This window comes from Echinops telfairi, unplaced genomic scaffold (genome assembly GCF_000313985.2).
Source record: "Echinops telfairi isolate 266 unplaced genomic scaffold, ASM31398v2 ScPeMD7_2565;HRSCAF=3150, whole genome shotgun sequence".
Classification (NCBI taxonomy): Eukaryota; Metazoa; Chordata; class Mammalia; order Afrosoricida; family Tenrecidae; genus Echinops; species Echinops telfairi.
The window spans coordinates 4998822-5015908 of NW_022106463.1; the positions used below are offsets into that span (position 1 = coordinate 4998822).

The window sequence follows — 17087 nt, forward strand, 5'->3', positions numbered from 1 at the left end:
TCCGCACTCCCCCCATCATTCACTATGGTAAGATTTTTTGTTCTGATGATGCCTTACACCTGATCCCTTCGACACCTCGTGGTTGCATAGAGGAGGCTGCTTTCGCATAGCACCTTGGTGGCATAGCAGTTCTGAGTTGGGCAGCTAATCTGTCTCACGAACTTTGGCCATGTTGTCAGGAGAGAGCATTCCTGGAGTCACATCCTGCTCAGTAAAGCAGCGGGCAGCAACGAAGAGGAACATCCCCATCATTTCGACTGAAAACAGCGTTGAAAAAGAAAAGAACATAGAAGAAATGACCATTTTCAATGAACCTGGAAGGGCTTTCCTCTCTTTTGAGACGGATGGAGGCCATGGCTGCACCAATGGGCTCGAGCGAGCACAATGGGAATAGTTGTGAGGATGACGGACGGGGCAGTGTTTCGTCTTCTTGTGCAGAGGGTTGCACAACGTGACGGCCCCTAACAACAAGCGCTGGCATCGACTCAACAGCCCCTCACAGCAGCAGGTGCCTCTTCATGCTTTCTCAATCGTTTGAACAGAAGACTGCAAATCCTCCACAAACACGTCTTCATCATGTGTGCCCCCAGACTCTCGCTGCAATACGGGTCTGGTTCAGCTCCCAGTTCGTTGCGGAGGCTTGGCGCGGTGCGGAGGACTTTCATTGTCGTTTGAAGGATGAGTGTTGTAAGACCATTCTGAGTCAGCGACCCAGAATGAACCTTTGACGCTCAGTTCTCCACCCATGAGATTAGCCAGGCCTCTTGGGACGCACCCGGGAGATAGCTGAACGAAGCTTGAGTGGGAGATTGGCAGCCTCTGAGACGCTCTCGGGTCGCTATGTCATGAATGTGAAACGAGAAGGGTCCATTACGTATGGGGGTCAATGGAAGGATTTTTTAACCCCCACACGCATTTTGGAGCCTGTTGTTACACAACCCATCTGAGTGTCGTTTCAGTTATACTTCGCAAGTTGGATCTCTTTGGAATGCCCCGCCGAGAGAGAAACCGCGTCTCATGCAGTCAGCCCCCTAAGAAGACCGAGAACATGAAATGACACTTGCATTTTTTCCCCTTCAGTCCATGAGAAAAGGGTGGACTCTGGGCAGACTGGGCAGAAACGAGTTGTCTGTCTGTCCAAGTGTGCCCCGGTCCTCTCCTACGCCGTTGACGTCCCCTCCTCAATCTCGTCCTCGAGATGTTTGCCGTTAGGGGGCTGCGCTTTTACCACTGACCGTGGCTGTGGGCCTGCGGCGATTGCCTCCACAGCAGATGTGTCCAGCTGGTGGTCTGCATTCCCCTGCCCCTCCTTCAGTGAGTGGAAACATTTAGGTCAATATTGATATAAAACCCCACGCCCTTTCTTCTCTTTCAGCTGTGGTTCGCCTTCGTGAATGGATTTTCCGGGCAGATTCTGTTTGAACGCTGGTGCATCGGCTTGTACAACGTGGTAAGCCCTCTCCGCCCCTCTGATAGCGCCCGCACTTCAATGACATTCCTGCGCTGTTTATGTCTGGGAAGTGGACCGAAGTCCATCATCTCCGCGCAGAGCAGGCAGCCCTCATCCGTCTTGAGGCCCCTTTGTCGCTGAGGAACATCCTGCAGAAGCCCAGCTCCCCACACATGGTTGCAATCATCGCAGATCATTCTGAATAACCCCATGAAATTATGAAGCCGTATATCTTGATAGGAGACCCCCGTTACTGCCCGCACTGTGGCGTTTCTAGCACGTGGTTGAAACATATCTGAACTACCTCTTGACTCCTCCGGTGTCGTGCTTTCCTTGCGGAATGCTTAGACTGCTGTCCGAGACACATGGGAGGCATCCTGGTCCTCCTCGCCCCTGCCCCCCTGAGAAGAGCAGCCATCCCTCCGCTCGCTCACAACGCACTGCCATCAGGTCCCTGTTGACCCATAGTGACCCGCAAACTGCCCGGGAGTCTCTGAGAGCTTGCGGGAGTAGACATCCTCTTCTCTCTCTGCCACCGTTCTTCCACATCTTTCCGTAGTGAAGGCCAGGCATGCTGACTTCCAGGCCCTGTGGTGAATGGGCCCTGGGGGCGCCATGGGTTAGGGTCCGGGAATGCTAACTGCAAGGTCAGTGGTTCGAAGTCATCAGCTGCTGCACAGGAGAACCATAGGGCCATCTGCTTCCATGGAGATTTTCAGCCTCAGAAGCTCTCTGTCGCTGCCCTGTTCTCCCCTGTAGAGTTGCCAGAAGTGGGGGTCCATCCAAACGCTGTGGGTTTGGTGGGGTTTGAGTGATGATGTAACCAGCTGATGGGATAGTTTTGCTGCTGGACTAGAATGAATCCAAATGTTAGAAAGAAACATAGGGGCCAGCAGCATGGGCTTGGGCCAGCCTCTTCGCCCTGCCTTGTGTTTTGCCGGCAGGAAGAAGGGGAGGGCTTGGGGACTTGGGTGGGAGAGACCCATGCTGGCCCACGCTGGAAGCTGCACATCTCACTCACCTGGCCTTCTCTGCCCACTGGGTGGCCAAACGCTGCGACAGGTATTGGAGGCAGGGAAGGATCCACACGTCCAGGCCTCCAGGAAAATGGAGTGCGGGGCTACAAATCTTGACAGCCCTGCCTAGGCCTGGGGCAGGGGAGTCAAGTCATCCTCTCTCTCTGTCTTTTCTTCAGTAGCCTCTGGGCTGGCCCTGGGTATCAGACCGTGGCCCAAACAACTGCCCAGGGCCCCATAGAGTTAACCAATGAAGAGGGACAGATGGTTAGAATGAAAAGTCCCCGTATCTCAGTTAAGGAATCCTGGTGAAACAGCGGTTAAGCACTGGACTGCTAACCCCAAAAGTCAGCGGCTCAAACCGACCCGTCACTCTCAGGGGAACAACGAGACAGCGTCTGTTTCTTTAATGATTTCCAGCCTCGGAAACAATATGGGGCGGGTCTACTGTGCTCTATAGGGTCGCTGGGAGTCCGGTCGATGCAACAGCAATGGATTTGAGTCTTAGTCGGAGCCTTGCATTTAAGCTGTGAGGACCAGTGAACCGTGCTTCCAAGGAATGCACTAGCCACTGAATGTCCTTGTCACGGATGCTCTAGCAAGTAGATTTCGAGTGCTTATCCCCTCAAGAGACAGAGGCAGCAGGTGTTGAGAGCGGCCGAGTTGGCGTCTGTCAGCCCTGTGCTAGCAAAGCCACTCTAAATGCATACCACATGGGCGGCGGCTGGGGCCTCCCCTCCACAGTGCAAAGGGGACCAAGTGGGTTGTGGATGGTGCCAGACTGAAATGGAACAATTGTGAATAGCTTACAATTATGCAGCGGCCGAGGGGAGAGCATGCTGACCGTGCCATTGCTGCTTACTGCTGCCAAGGGCCTGTGTGCCCAATAGGTGACATCTCACACACATGCATGCCCACATGCATATTTTATAAAAGAGACCCGAAGCCAAGGAGAGCATGCTCTAGCCTAAAGACAGAACTGGAGGACATGCCACCAGGTTTCGGCGAGGGGAGCTTTGCTCAGTTTGCATGCGTGAGACCGAAGGGCTGGATTCTCTTCTATCCCCTCCCATCCCATCCCACCCCCACCCCTCCCCTCCTGTTAGCTTTGGAAAATCAGACTGATTCCACATATTTTGATATTGCGCCCTTGTGGCTCACTGACTAATGAGTTACGTAACGTGTGTGGCCGCTCACCAGAAGGTTGACGGTTCAAATCCAGCCAGTGGTTCTACAGGAGATAGACCAGGTGACAGGATTCTGTAAAGAGTTCCCCCTAGGAGCCCCTGTGGGGCAGCTCTGCTCTGTCATGTGAGTTCCTGTGGGTCTGGGTCTGCTCCATCGCACCCAGCAGCAGCAGCTGGAGGGAAGTTGCTGGTAGGCTCGAGATCAAAAACCCAACTCACTGCCATCGAGTCAGCTTCCGTTTAGAGGGACCCTACAGGACAGAGTAGAACTCTGTCCCTGGGGGGTTTCTGAGACTGTAACACTTTGTGGTAATAGACAGCCTCATCTCGACTCCTGCGGAGTAGCTAGGGGCCCCACAGTTCGAAGCCCAACATAAGCACCGATGCCACCGGGGCTCCTCACTGACGGAAGGACTTTCTATAGCTTATCAATACAGCTACATTTCTTCTTTTCTAAAAATCATTTTATTGGGGGCTCTTACAGCTCGTATCACAATCCACACTTTCATCCATTGTGTCAAGCACATTTGTATATATGTTGCCATCATCATTCTCAAAACATTTTCTTTCTCCTTGAACCCTTGGTATCAGCTCATTCCCACCCCCTCCTTCACTGACCCTTGATAATTTGATGTTCTTTCACTTCTTACACTGACTGCTGTCTCCCTTCACCCACTTTTTTGTTGCCCATCCCCCTGGGAGGGGTTTATATGTAGATAATTGTGATCGGTTCCCCCTTTCTCCTCCCACCTTCCCCTTCCCCTCCTGTTATCACTACTCTCATTATTGGTCCTGAGGGGTTTATCTGTCCTGGATTCCCTGTCTTGAGAGATCTTACGTATACCAGTGTATATAAGGCTATATTTCTTATAGCCCATCAAGTAGGCTGTAAAAAGTCTTTTTTTAATAAAATACGACTTTCAGACCTCTTCCATGCAAATAACCAGAGGTGGTTTATAGACTCCCAGATTCCCAAGCCCACTCGATCTTAGCAAGCAGTATCTCAGAAAGACTGCCTCTCAAATCAACTCTTCTAGTGCCTATTCCGCCCCCTGACATCCAGACCCGCAGCAGTCTTTGATGTCTAGTGGGGGAGAGCTCGGCTGTATTCCCTTCTCTGCCCCACAGACTATGAGGAAATACCTCTGACCATCAAGCATACACAGAATGAAAGTCAGAGTGTGCTGGGGCGATGTAATGAAGTGAGAGGAGAGGGGTGCATTTGGACTGGGAGGTGGCCACGCTCTGCTCGGAGGTGTTATTTGAATGAGCCCCGGCAGGCTCCGATAGGAGAGGGGTCAGAGGGGGCACTAACTGGGAAGAGAGAACCACGATAGGGCACAGTGCCATGCATCCACTGAATGAGAATTTTGCTGTTTGGAGGACATTCCAGGGGAAAGGCTGGTGTGTGTATTAGAGTCTGTTCTGGACTCATGGTGACCCCGTATGACAGAGTAGACCTGGTCCATAGGGCTTCCTAGGAGAAGTTTGGCGGGTCTCCTGTCCCATGGAGGCACTGGTGAGTTCAAATCACCCATGGTGTTAGGCCAGGTTGACTAGAGAAACCAATCCAGTGACATTCATAGACGTGTAGGAGAAAACTTTATAACAAGAAATGATTCTATATCAAGAAGACATCGCAGCCTAGTCCAAGTCAAGTCCATAGGTCCAATAATCCTCCATAAGTCCCTCCTCAGACTCACGCAGCCACATGCACTGATGCAGAATGCAGGAAGATCACAGGCTGGCAGGTACAAAGTCGCGTGGATCCAATGGCGGTAGCAGCCTCACAGGCACTCACAGCAACCGGGGTCAGCCATCAGGAGGGGGAAGGCAGAGAGAGGGAGGTTCCCAGGACCCTCCTAATGAGAAGGCCACGCCTGCAAGGAGTCACCATCAGCCTGCGTCCTGATTGACAGGTTGACTATCACCCCTATGCTATTATATATCTCCAAGTCGACATCAAATTATGTAACCGCCACACGCACTTTGGGTTAGTGGCTAATGGTTAGCCGTTGTGGCACGGGGGCTCCCCAGGAAACCTGGGAGGAGGTAAAGTCAGCCAAGCAGGAGAGCTGGCATCTCATGCTAAGGAACTTGAACTTCAGAGACAGTTGGGGGAATCATCAACAAAGAGCAGACTTACTGGTCTGATGATAGGGACTGGTGGGTCCCTGAAGGTGGTGACCCTTCGGCATCCTTCAAGCCTAAAAAGAAGTCAGTCCATCCCCTGGGATCACCTTTCATCCACACAATAGACAGGCACGTATGAAGTGCATCCTAAGAGCAGGGTGCAGCTTAGGCCTCAGTAAAGCCGACCATAGGAGCCCCAAGAATAGGGCAGCAAGTGCCCCAAACCAAAGCCCAGAAGGAAGAAAGGCTGCAGGGCTGGATACAGAAAACCAAGGGAAGAAGCAGGAAGAGTGGTGTCCCCTTGGGGAGGTGACAACTCCTTGCACGAAACAAAATGGATCAAAATTGTTGAACGGAAAGCTATTTTACTGTGCAATGCCCATCCTAACCATAATAAAGCATTTTAATTAAATAATTGGTTTAAAAACAGGAAAGTGATGTCTGAGCTGTGTTGTAGAGACCGGGGCTGTGAAAGGTGTGACTGGCAGCTGAGGGTGCAGGTGAACAAAGGTAGCATCTCAGGCTTTTGAGACCAGAGAGCCCTGGGCCCTAACAGCGGGGTGGAGAGAAGGAGCTGATTCAGGGACTGGTCTGAAGGCAGAAAGGGAGAAGGGAGACATTGAGGTGGCAGCTCTGAGGGAAAGGTGGAGCGGATCTTCCTAAGCAAATGTCATTTCAGCACCTACATTTTCAAGTTCTCATGGATATTGTGTTTGGGTAGACTAGAGGAACAAATTCGTTGACACTTAAATATGTGTAAGAGGGAACTCTATATCAAAGAGTAATTGTATATTAAGAAAACACCCCACCCCAGTCCAGATCAAGTCTGTGAGTCCAATATTAACCCATATGTCCAATACCAGTCTATAAATTCCTCTTCAGACTCATGCAACATGGTGCACTGATGCTGGATTCAGGAAGATCACAGGCTGGTGGATGCAAAGTCTTGTGGATCCAGTGGCGGTGGAAGCATCTCAGCACTGGTGTGGGTCTCCAGGTGGCTCCTCCAGCTCCAGGGCTCTGGCTGCCATCTGCATAGTTCCATGTGTCTTGTCAGCAAGAAGACAAAACAGAGATAGTGTGTGTCCCACCACCAGGAAGGAAGACAGGAGTTCCCAGAATCCTCAGGAGAAGTCCATGCCCACACAGAGGCATGATTGGCTATGACCTGATTGACAGACTAGATTCCATCCCTTCACTCGAGTCAGCAGGAGATTATGTAACTGCCACAGATACCTTTGTGGACTATTTCCTATCCAAAATGCTAACCAAGGCAAGTTGGAAGGTGGCTTGCAAAGACGATTTAGAAATGAGGTGCTTGGTGGCTTTCAAAGGAGCTGCTCCCCTGAAACATTTGCAAAATTCTACCTTCTAAAGAGAGAACCACCCCATGCCGGGTTCTGGTCAGTCTTCTGCAAACACATTGATGACCGGAGCAGACATGATGGGCTCTCCGTTTGTAGAACTGACGATACGGTAGGAGAGACATGGACCACCAGCATGAAGCACGTGACCAGACACCATGGGAATGCTCTGTGTGCAGGACAAAGGCAGGGGTGGGGAGAGTAGGGGGCAGGGGATGGGGTTGGCTTGAGGAGTTGACCTGCAGCTGAGGAATGAATGGGGCAGTAGACGTGTAGTCTGGAGGGAGAGAGGAAGCTATAGCTCAAGTAGAAAGGGAGGGTTTGTTTGCTTTTAAGGAAAAGATAGACATGGCACAAGTGCTTTAATTGCTCATTAAAAGGTTCTGAGCTTAGAACCAACCAACTGATCCGCCATTGGAAGATGAGGCTTTCTACTTCTATGGGGCAGTTCTCCTCTGTCGGACAGAGATGTTAGGAGTGGGAACCCACTTGATGGCAGCAGGTTGGGTTTGGTTATATTGATAGTAGATAAATCTATAGCTATATATGCTATATATGTGCATACATACATAAGCACTTCCTACTGTCATAAGTTGCATACCACTTATAGTGACCCTATTTAGGGTTTCTAAGGCTGTAAGTCTTTATAGGAGCAGTTCATCTTGCTCCGGAGGAGTGGCTGGTGGTGGATTTGAACCACTGCCATTCTGGAAATACATATGCCTTGGTTGTGCAAGGGCAGGGCTTTCTACTCCCGTAAAGAGTTACAGTCTTGGAAACCCACAGGCCGCAGTTCTACCCTGTCCTGTAGGGTCGCCATGTGTCGGCGTTGGCTCGATGGCAGTGAGCTTGGGTGACGCAGTGGTTAGGTTCTTAGCCACTCAGTGAAAGAGGCGCAGGTGGAACCCACGAGCGGTTCCTCTGGAGAAAGGCCTGGCATTCTGCTCAGGCAAAGACTTTTGCTGGTAGGTGCAGTCAGATTGGTTCTGATTCATAGAGACCCGTGCAGAACAGAAGGGGGGTTTGCCCAATTTTGCACCATCTTCGCTGCCATTGTTTGAGCCTCTAGTTGCAGCCACTGTGTCGGTCCAGTTCACTGGGCTGACTTTCTGCATTACCAAGCATGATCATGTTCTTCAACATGGATTGGCTGCTCCTGATAGTCATCTCATGTCCATGGGATGAGGTCTCATCCTCCTCCATTCTAAGGAACTGTCTGGCTGTACCTAGGAAACCCTGTGGAGCTGTTTCACTCTGCCTGTGGAACCCCGGTGACACTGTGGTGTAGGCATTGGACTGCCTAACCATAAGGTCCAGGTCAGGAGTTCAAACCCACCAGCCACTTTGAGGAAGAACGCAGAGGCTATCTGCTCCTATAAAGATGTTAAAGTCCTGGAAGCCCGAGGGAACAGTTCTACCCTGTCCTTTAGGTTGCTGTGTATCAGAATTGACTCTCCGTTTCTTGTGCTGTTTTGGCATCTGGTTGCTGTAAGTCAGAATCAAGTCAACAATGCACAACAACACTATTTATGTATATGTGCATTTGTGTATGTGAATAAGGCACTGAGAAGACTTGAGATGCCAGCAGGGTCGCCCAAAGTGAAGAGGTTTCAGGGAAGCTCCCAGACTAAGAGCAGACTACAGAGAAGGAATCATGCTATTCAAAAATCTGATTAATAGTTGTACTGATTGGATATAATCCTATCACAGACCGCATTGGACATAGAGATAAATCACAAAATGTCCTTTTGGACAACGAAAGCGACACCATTCCTCTTGATAACCCATGCCCAGCGTAGTCAACCATCTGACCGTCTGATTCAGAATGGCCAGTGGCAGTTCATTTCAGCTCACGAATGCCTAGAAAGTCAACGGTATGCATTCCATGTCAATGTTCCTAGCTTCAGATTTCCTGCTTTCCAAGTTCTGAATATTCATTGATGTTTGCAACTGTTTCTTCTCAGCAGCGAGTGAAGGTTCCGAAGGCTTTCCTCCCACGGGCTTCCCTCCCACGGGCTTCCCTCCCACGGGCTTTCCTCCCACGGGCTTCCCTCCCACGGGCTTCCCTCAGCCCACTTCTTCCATGGTCCTCGCCTTTACCAATCATGAGGTCCCTTTCCTAGAATCACCAATTGACAGTTAAGTGACTGTCACTTGGTGTCACGTGGTGGCTTCTATGCAGGTCCCCGTTGAAGCGAGTACAGTTTTGCTGAAGTTATTCACAACTGATCGCAGCAGTACATCCACAAAGAACTGCCAGCAATTCCAGCTGGATTCAGAAGTGGACGTGGAACAAGATCTAGCATGACTAGTGTGAGCTGCATCGCGGCTGCGAGCAGAGAGTATCAGAAAGGTGTTTTTGCTGTGGAAAGGCATTAACCTGTGTGGCTCATAAACAATTGTGGAGGACATTGCAAAGAACTGGAAATTCAGAATGCTTGATTATACGTATGAGGAACTTTCACAGTCCCACACATCCGTGTAGGTAAGACAAAGAACAAGGGGAAACTGATTTTAAAATCAAGGTGTGCACCGGAGTTGTATTCTTTCACCACAATTATTCAGTGTGTACTCCGAGAAAATAACCCAAGGTGTTGTACTCTAAAGAAGAACGTGGCATTAGGATTAAAGGAAGCCTCATTAATGACTTACAATATCGAGACGATAGAACCACGCCTGCAAGAAAGCAAAACGATTTGAAACATTTACTGCTGAAGAGCAAATGTTATAACCTCCAGTATGAATCGCAACTTCAACATAAAGAACCCCAAATCCTTACAACTACACCAATAAGCACCACCATGCCACAGAGAAAACTTGGAAGTGCTGCACGACCTGAGTTTCCTTGGGTCCGGAACCAACACCCATGGAAGCAGCAGTGAAGAAATCACACGATGTAATTCATTGGGCGCATCTGCCACACCAGACCTCTTTAAGGTTTCAAAAAGCAAAGACGTCCCTTTGAGGACTAATTGATGCCTGACCCTCCTCAGAGGCGGATGCATGTTAGGCAAGGACTCGGAAGACAGCAGAAGAACCGGTGCCTTTGAATGATAAAGTTGATGACGGATATTGACGGTGCCATGGACGGCCTGCAAATCTGTCTTGGACGAAGGACATTCAGAATGCTCTTTCAAAGTGACGGTGGCAAGACTTGGAATCACGTGCTTTGGGCACGTCATTCGGAGGGACCAGCCCCTCCACGCTGGTGAAGACAATTGCAGTTTCAGGCTGCCTTCTTCCTGTCTATTTGCTTCAAGTCGTATTTCTTCCTGGCTCCCACTTCACCTATGTTCTTTCTATTTTAGTCCATAAGCCGGTGAACACAGAAAATCGTTATTTCCCAATTGGATGCATAGAACAGGCTGAGCCTCAGTAAAACTGAGTCTGTCGGTGCCCTTGTGTTGTTTCCGATTCAGAGCAACTGTCAGAGTGACATAACTTCACGTCAACATGAAGATATAGACGTGTTGGGGTGGAGTCTAGCCTGTCAATCAGGTCACAGCCTGATGGCACCTCCTTGTGGGTGTGACGTCCTCATAAGGAGGGTCCCTGGAACCTCCTCCACTCTCTCTCCCTTCACTTTCCTGCTGTGGAGTCACTCGGAATGCTGCCAGAGCCACTGCCATTGGATTCATGAGACTTTGCCTCCACCCACCGGGGATGTTTCTGTATTCTGCATCAACGCGTGTGGCTTTGTGAATCTGAAGAGGGACTTATGGACTATCATGGGACTTATGGACTAGTATGGACCTGTGGACTTGAGTGGGATTGGGCTGGGATGATTTCTTGAAAAATAATGACCTCTTCATAGGAAGCGCTTTCTTACACATAGATGACCGTCCTTGGATTTGTTTCTCTAGTCAACCCGCCCTAACACAGCAACGCTGTGTATAGCCAAATGCATTGCTGCCCAACCCTGCACCTTCCTCCCAATCATTGCTCAGTTTGAGTTGTTGATGCAGCCAGTGCATCAGTCCATCTCACTGAGGGGCTTCCTTTTCACTGCTGGCCCTCCACTTTAGCAAGCATGATGCCCTTCCCCCAAGGACTGGTCCCTCCTCATAACTAATGTCCAAGGTCCGTGAGACACAATCTTGCCAACCTTGCTTCCAAGGAGCATTCTGGTTGTACTTCTTCCTAGATCGATGTGTTTGTTGTTCTGGCAGTCCATGGTGCTCTCATTATTCTTCACCAACGCCATAATTCAAAGGGAGCAATTCTTCAGTCTTCCATATGCATTGTCCAATTTTTGCACGTGTTCGAGGTGACTGAAAATACCATGGCTGGGGTCTGGTGCACGTTAGTCTTCAAAGTGACACCTTTGACCTTGAGCACTTTGAAACTGGCATGTAGCTCCCCAAGTACAGAATGAATGCTGCCCCGTTGGGGTCTAGTATGTCCTTTGTTGCTTTCTCCAAGTAACCCCTAGAAAAGGGACTCCCCCATGAATAGACATGTTGAGAGAGGAGTGAGTTGATACAGATCTCCAGTGGCAGAAGCTACCAGGATGAGATGGGTCCCAGCCAACGTCTGCCCATTTTTAAAAAAGAACTAGCTCTCGTGTTATTAATACTGGTTCCGGAAGTCAGTCTGATTCAAGTTCAAGTCAGCATGGCTTGAAAGACAAAGCCATCGTGCCAACCTCGTGGATAAATACATACACAGGGGTTAAAGGAAGGATGATGGAAATTGTCCGTGGGTTTTTAGGAGCCCCCTTGTATACATGCGCACATCCTCAATAAAATATCAACAAATGGAGTTCAACAGAACACAATACCAAATGGGATCCATTTAAAGTCCACCAAGCGTGTTGCCGTCAAGTTGAGTCGATCCCAATGCACAGTGACCCTGCAGGACAGAGCAGTACTTCCCAGGAGTCCTTGTCCTTGTCCAGACAGACTGCCTCATCTTGCTCCCAAGCAGCAGGCATTCGGTGTCGTTTGGAAGCTGAGTGCTTAAGCACTGCACCACCAGGGCACCTTCTTAAGATCCACGGGGGCTCTTCAACAGCAAGACAGTGTTCTCCATGTCCTCCATCGATGGATAACGAAGAACAATAGGGCCTCTCGGCGGTGCTGCCCAAACATAGGGGGCAGTTCAGTCGCCATTCCCGAAATAAAACCCCAAACGAAACAGACATTTAAAAGGAAGTCCACGGAGCTGGGATGCTGTTTTCTTTCTTTCTTTTTTTTTTTTGAAAAGTAACCTCCTTACTATAAATAGTAAAGTTCTACAACGATTTCATTTGCAATAAGAAATTAGTCAAGGAAGGCTGCCACCACTGTATAATTCAACATTGCTTGGGAATGTTCAGTAACTGACAAGAAAATTAAATAAATTTTGGAAAAAGTGGAAACTATGTGCTTATACAAACATGCCGATAAAAGTATAGGTATGCACGTATCCTCGCGTGACTGTGGATCTCAAAAGCCCCAAAATATATCCATAAAGAAATGCTCAATTTATAAGGGACTTTGCAAGGTGAGCAGAGGCATGATAAATATATAAAAATCAGTATCTATTTTTTTTTCTATTTTAGCAATAATGACCTGTGAAAACGATGTGCTACTCCGCAGTGATTTTCACAGTACTGACATTAAAACAGGGGAGCCATAGTGGCGCAGTGAGGAAGCACTCGCCGGCCTCACGGAAAGGCTGGTGAGCGGAGGCCCAGAGCCGCCCGCCGCTCCTCGGCTCGACGATGTGACAGTCTGCCGCTCTCAGGACGGCAGCCCTGGAAGCCCGGCAGGTCAGCTCTCCTCTGTCACCATCCAGGGTGCTGTGAGTCCGGATCGACACGATGGCACTGGGTTTGGTTTGGGGGTTCCAGGCAAGCAACATAAAATCTCACCACTGACAGGTACAGACGACAATGAACACAAGGGGGGCATCTTCTCTCCTACGACAAGACTAAGCATCATAAACAAGTTGCTTCTTCTAACATGAATCCAACTGGTTCTAAATAGGATCTCAACTGGTGATCTCATTTTCGTTTTTTTGTGGAGGGGAGGGGTTGGGTTAGATACTGTTAACATATCCAAGGAATGACCCCTTGTCTGACAGTATAAATGCAAGGAACATTCAAAGAAGGACGACCATAAACAGAGACTTATCTTCATTAACATCAGACTGTACTATTAAAAAATAAATAAAACACATGCCTGCTGACATCCAGTCGGTTCCAACTCACAGCAAGCCTGAAGGACACAGTAGAACTGAACAAGGTGGTCCATATTTATGGAAGCAGATTAGTACATCTTTCTCCTGGGGAGTGGCTGGCGGGTTCGAACCACCAACCTTTAAGTTAGTGGCTGACTATTTAACCACTGTGCCAGAGCTCCTTGGCCATACTGTGAAGCCCCTCCCACCATCGAATCGTACAGTCTTGGCACAGAACTTGACAAATGAGCCTGAGACTCTAGAACCAGATCGCAGCCTGCATGAGAAGTCAAACTGCCAAAGAAAGCATTTCCATCTTGTGGAAACCGTTTTTCTTAATTAATTGTGCACTCCCAATTGGCTCTCCATCTGGAAGAAAGTAAAACTGGCTTCCTATCTCATACGGTCTACCAAAATAAATTCCAGATGTATTAGAGACGGACTGTGAAAAACAAAACCAGAGGAACTCTCCAAGAACCTCCTGGAAAATGCCATGTTAAGTTCCAGGGAAAGGAGACGTTCTTAACCACAGGCAGACGCTTCAAAAGCACCCTCCTCGACTACGTAAAATCCCCAAGCGTTCTGATGGCAAAGGAAGCCAGAGAGAAAGCCAGGAGACCAAGAGTGCATCCGGAAGAGGCTTTGTAACGTGAAGACCGAGTTGATCTCTATTTTACTGAAAGAACTCTTAGCAAAGAGGAGAAGCTAGGAAGAGAGAAATGGGCACGGGACCTGCATACACCTTGGCAGAACTACAAATCCAAATGACCCACAAATGAAAAAGATGCCCCAACTCCATGGTAGTTAGGGAACTAGAAATGTATTAAAGTTCAGGTATCATGGCTCTAGTATTTTTCCCCAGGCTGAACAATAATAATTGTTACTTTGGACAGTAATAAAATGTTATTTGGAAGACAGAGGTGTACTGACCCAAGCCGTGATGTTTTCATTTGTCTTATATGCATGCGAAAGTCAGACATCGAATAAGGAGACTGACTAAGAATTGATGCATTTGAATACTAGAAGAATGTGGAAAGTACCACGGACTGCCAGGAGGACAAACCAGTCTGTCTTGGAAGAAGTCCGGCTAGAGTGCTCCTTCGAGCCAAGGAGAGCGAGACTTAGTCGTACAAACTTTGGACTTGATGCCAGGAGAGACCAGTCTGGGAAAGGGCATCATGCTTGGTACAGGGAAACAGAGGACGTTCCAGAATGACATGGACTGGCACAGGGGCTGCGACAGTGGGCTCAAGCGCAAGAATGATTGTGAGGACGGTGCAGGACACGGCAGTGTTTCGTTCAGTTGTCCTGGAGGTTGCTGTGAGTCGGAACTGGCTCAGTGGCACCTAACAGCAGCAGTGTGACGTTCAATTCGCTGCTAATAGAGAAGCAGAGAAAATGGTTACTGCCTTCCTGTCTTCCATGGCAGGTCAGGGTAAATAGCGACCAGGCAGAATCTCTTCTCCTTTTACTCAGCAACCCTACTCCTATAAAAATGAAAGAACAAGCACGTATGTTTCAATAGAGTGTAATTTTGTGGTGTCAAAGAATGGGGAACAGAATGAATGCCTACCATTGGTTCATGGTGGAAAATGTGTATATGTCCCTCCCATGAATTATTATGTGAGTCTGAAAACGACGGTATTAATGCCAATCCCCATGACTGGAGGGATTACCATGATGCATTATTTTGTGAGAAACCTCTGATGAAGAAAAATGTGTATAACACCCTCCTCTTTTAATGCAACGCACGATCCCCCAAGTCTACATATTTATATGTGGCATGCGCTAAAACCCAAACCCACTGCCCCTGAGAAGATTCCAACTCACACTGATCCTATAATGGGTTTCCAAGACTATAAAATTGATAGTATAAATCTTTAGAGGAGCAGACAGCCTCATTTTTCTTCCTCAGCTTGTCTGCTGAGTTTGAACTGCCCACCTCAAGGTTCGAGGCCCAAAGTTTAATGCGCAGTGCCACCAGGATTCTATCAGCAAGATGAAACTAGGACAGGGCATGCGTGCTAGGTCTTGGGATCCCTGAGAGGTGTAAACAATTACATTCAACTACTAACCGAAAGGTTGGAGGTTTAAGTCCACCCAGAGGTACCTAGGATGGAAGACCTGGGGACCTACTTCCACAAAACCTAACTCTAAGACCCTGGTGGCAGTGTGCTACGCATCGAGCTTCCAACCACAAGATGAGCAGTTCAAACCCAGCAGTCACTCCATGGGAGAGAGACAGGGCTATCTTTTCCGATGTGGATTTAGACAGGGCCAGGTCTACCCTGTCCTGTAGGGTCGCGGTGAGTTGTGGAGTTTTTGTTTGAAACCCTGTGGAGCACAAGTCTACTCTGACCCACCTGGGGTACCAGGAGTCTAAAGTTGCTCAAAGGCAACTGATGATTAGCCTCCTGTCGGGGAGACATTGAAGTAATTACATTAAACCCGGAGAATAGAAAGTAGGGATGGCAGTGGAAACAGAGTCCATGACATCATCCGTGTGCTTTATGGGAGGATCCTGAAGACGAGGGTCAGTCATATGGCGGAGAGCTGATCTTTTTATATGTCCCTTCCCTCAATGACTCTCCAGGTCGCTTTCCATTGTTGTAAGGGAAGTAGGTATAACCACTGTGTCCCCAGCTCTGCATGTTTATCTCCTGGAAAGTTCTGGAAGGCCTTGAACTCCATGGCGGCTTTCTATCCTGCCTCTGGCTGAGTGTTTTATGGGTCTTACTCACCACCCTCCAAGGGGTTCTCCCTGACAGCCTTCTTTCTCTGGCTCATTGCCTCAGTCTGCAAATCACCGGCTGGAGCTGCCGGTTCAGAGCCCTCTCCTGAACCAGGCTGCCAAGCCCCATGGACTGGTTGGTGGGTAAGAATTTGGCCCACATCAAGGTCACGGTGCATCAGAATCGACTCAATGGCCATGGGTTTGGGTTTGGGTTTGAGTTTGCAAGTCATCTTGGCGAACCATCTCCAGAACCAAAGAGAATGAGTGGGGATCACAGGGTACCCCGTGTTGAAACGGCACCTGTGCCACAAACCCCTTCTTCAGTATCTGGTGTCAGCCCTTGCAAACACAGTGTGACTGAGCCACACACCTGTTCCTGAGTGGATTCTCCCTCCCCACAGCCCGAGAGAACAGAATCGGGCTGCTGCCTAGGGTTTTCTCAGCTGAATGTGCATGGATGCTGACTGCCACATCATCTCCCGTAGTGTGGGTAGCAGGATCAAACCATCCACTTTTGGGTTAAGCAGCCCAGCGCTCAACCCACTGCAGAACCAGGGCTCCCTCGCTAGAGTAGAGGTCAAAGGAAAAGTCTAGAAGGCAGGCTCCATCTGCCTCAAGAATTCATTGCTCACCTGGACCTACCGTGGTCTCCTCTCCAGCCTAGCCTCCCCCTGTGCCCTCAGCTAGCCATCCTGTATGCTGTAGAGTGTTTGAGTTTTCTTCCACACCCCCACATTCATTCACGTCAGACTGACGGGGTCTCCATACGGGTGCTGCTTCCTGTGCCCCTGTCACCCACATCTTGGGTCATCGTGCCAAACTCAAGGGTGCACGACCTTGTAGGTCAGTCTGCTATTCTGTGAGCCAAGAATCCTTCCTCAAATCTCCCTTCTCCTTCTCCATTTCCGTCCTCATTGGTAACTTGACCCAAACCAAACTCACTGCCATCGAGTTGACACCAATTCACATCGAGCCTGCAGGACGGGGTAGAACTGCCCCTGAGTTTCTGGGACTGTAACTGTTTACTGGAGTAGAAAACTC

The 17087-nt window shown here is 49.2% G+C and overlaps 1 protein-coding gene across 1 annotated transcript in view; it reads left to right on the top strand.

Annotated features, from left to right (window-relative positions):
• Nucleotides 1-17087, top strand: part of ATP8A2 (ATPase phospholipid transporting 8A2) — a 616683-nt gene that overhangs the window by 431440 nt on the left and 168156 nt on the right. Inside the window, exon 26 of the mRNA XM_045293987.1 lies at nucleotides 1376-1450. Coding sequence (XP_045149922.1) covers nucleotides 1376-1450 — 75 coding nt within the window. The remainder of the gene's footprint in view (nucleotides 1-1375; nucleotides 1451-17087) is intronic.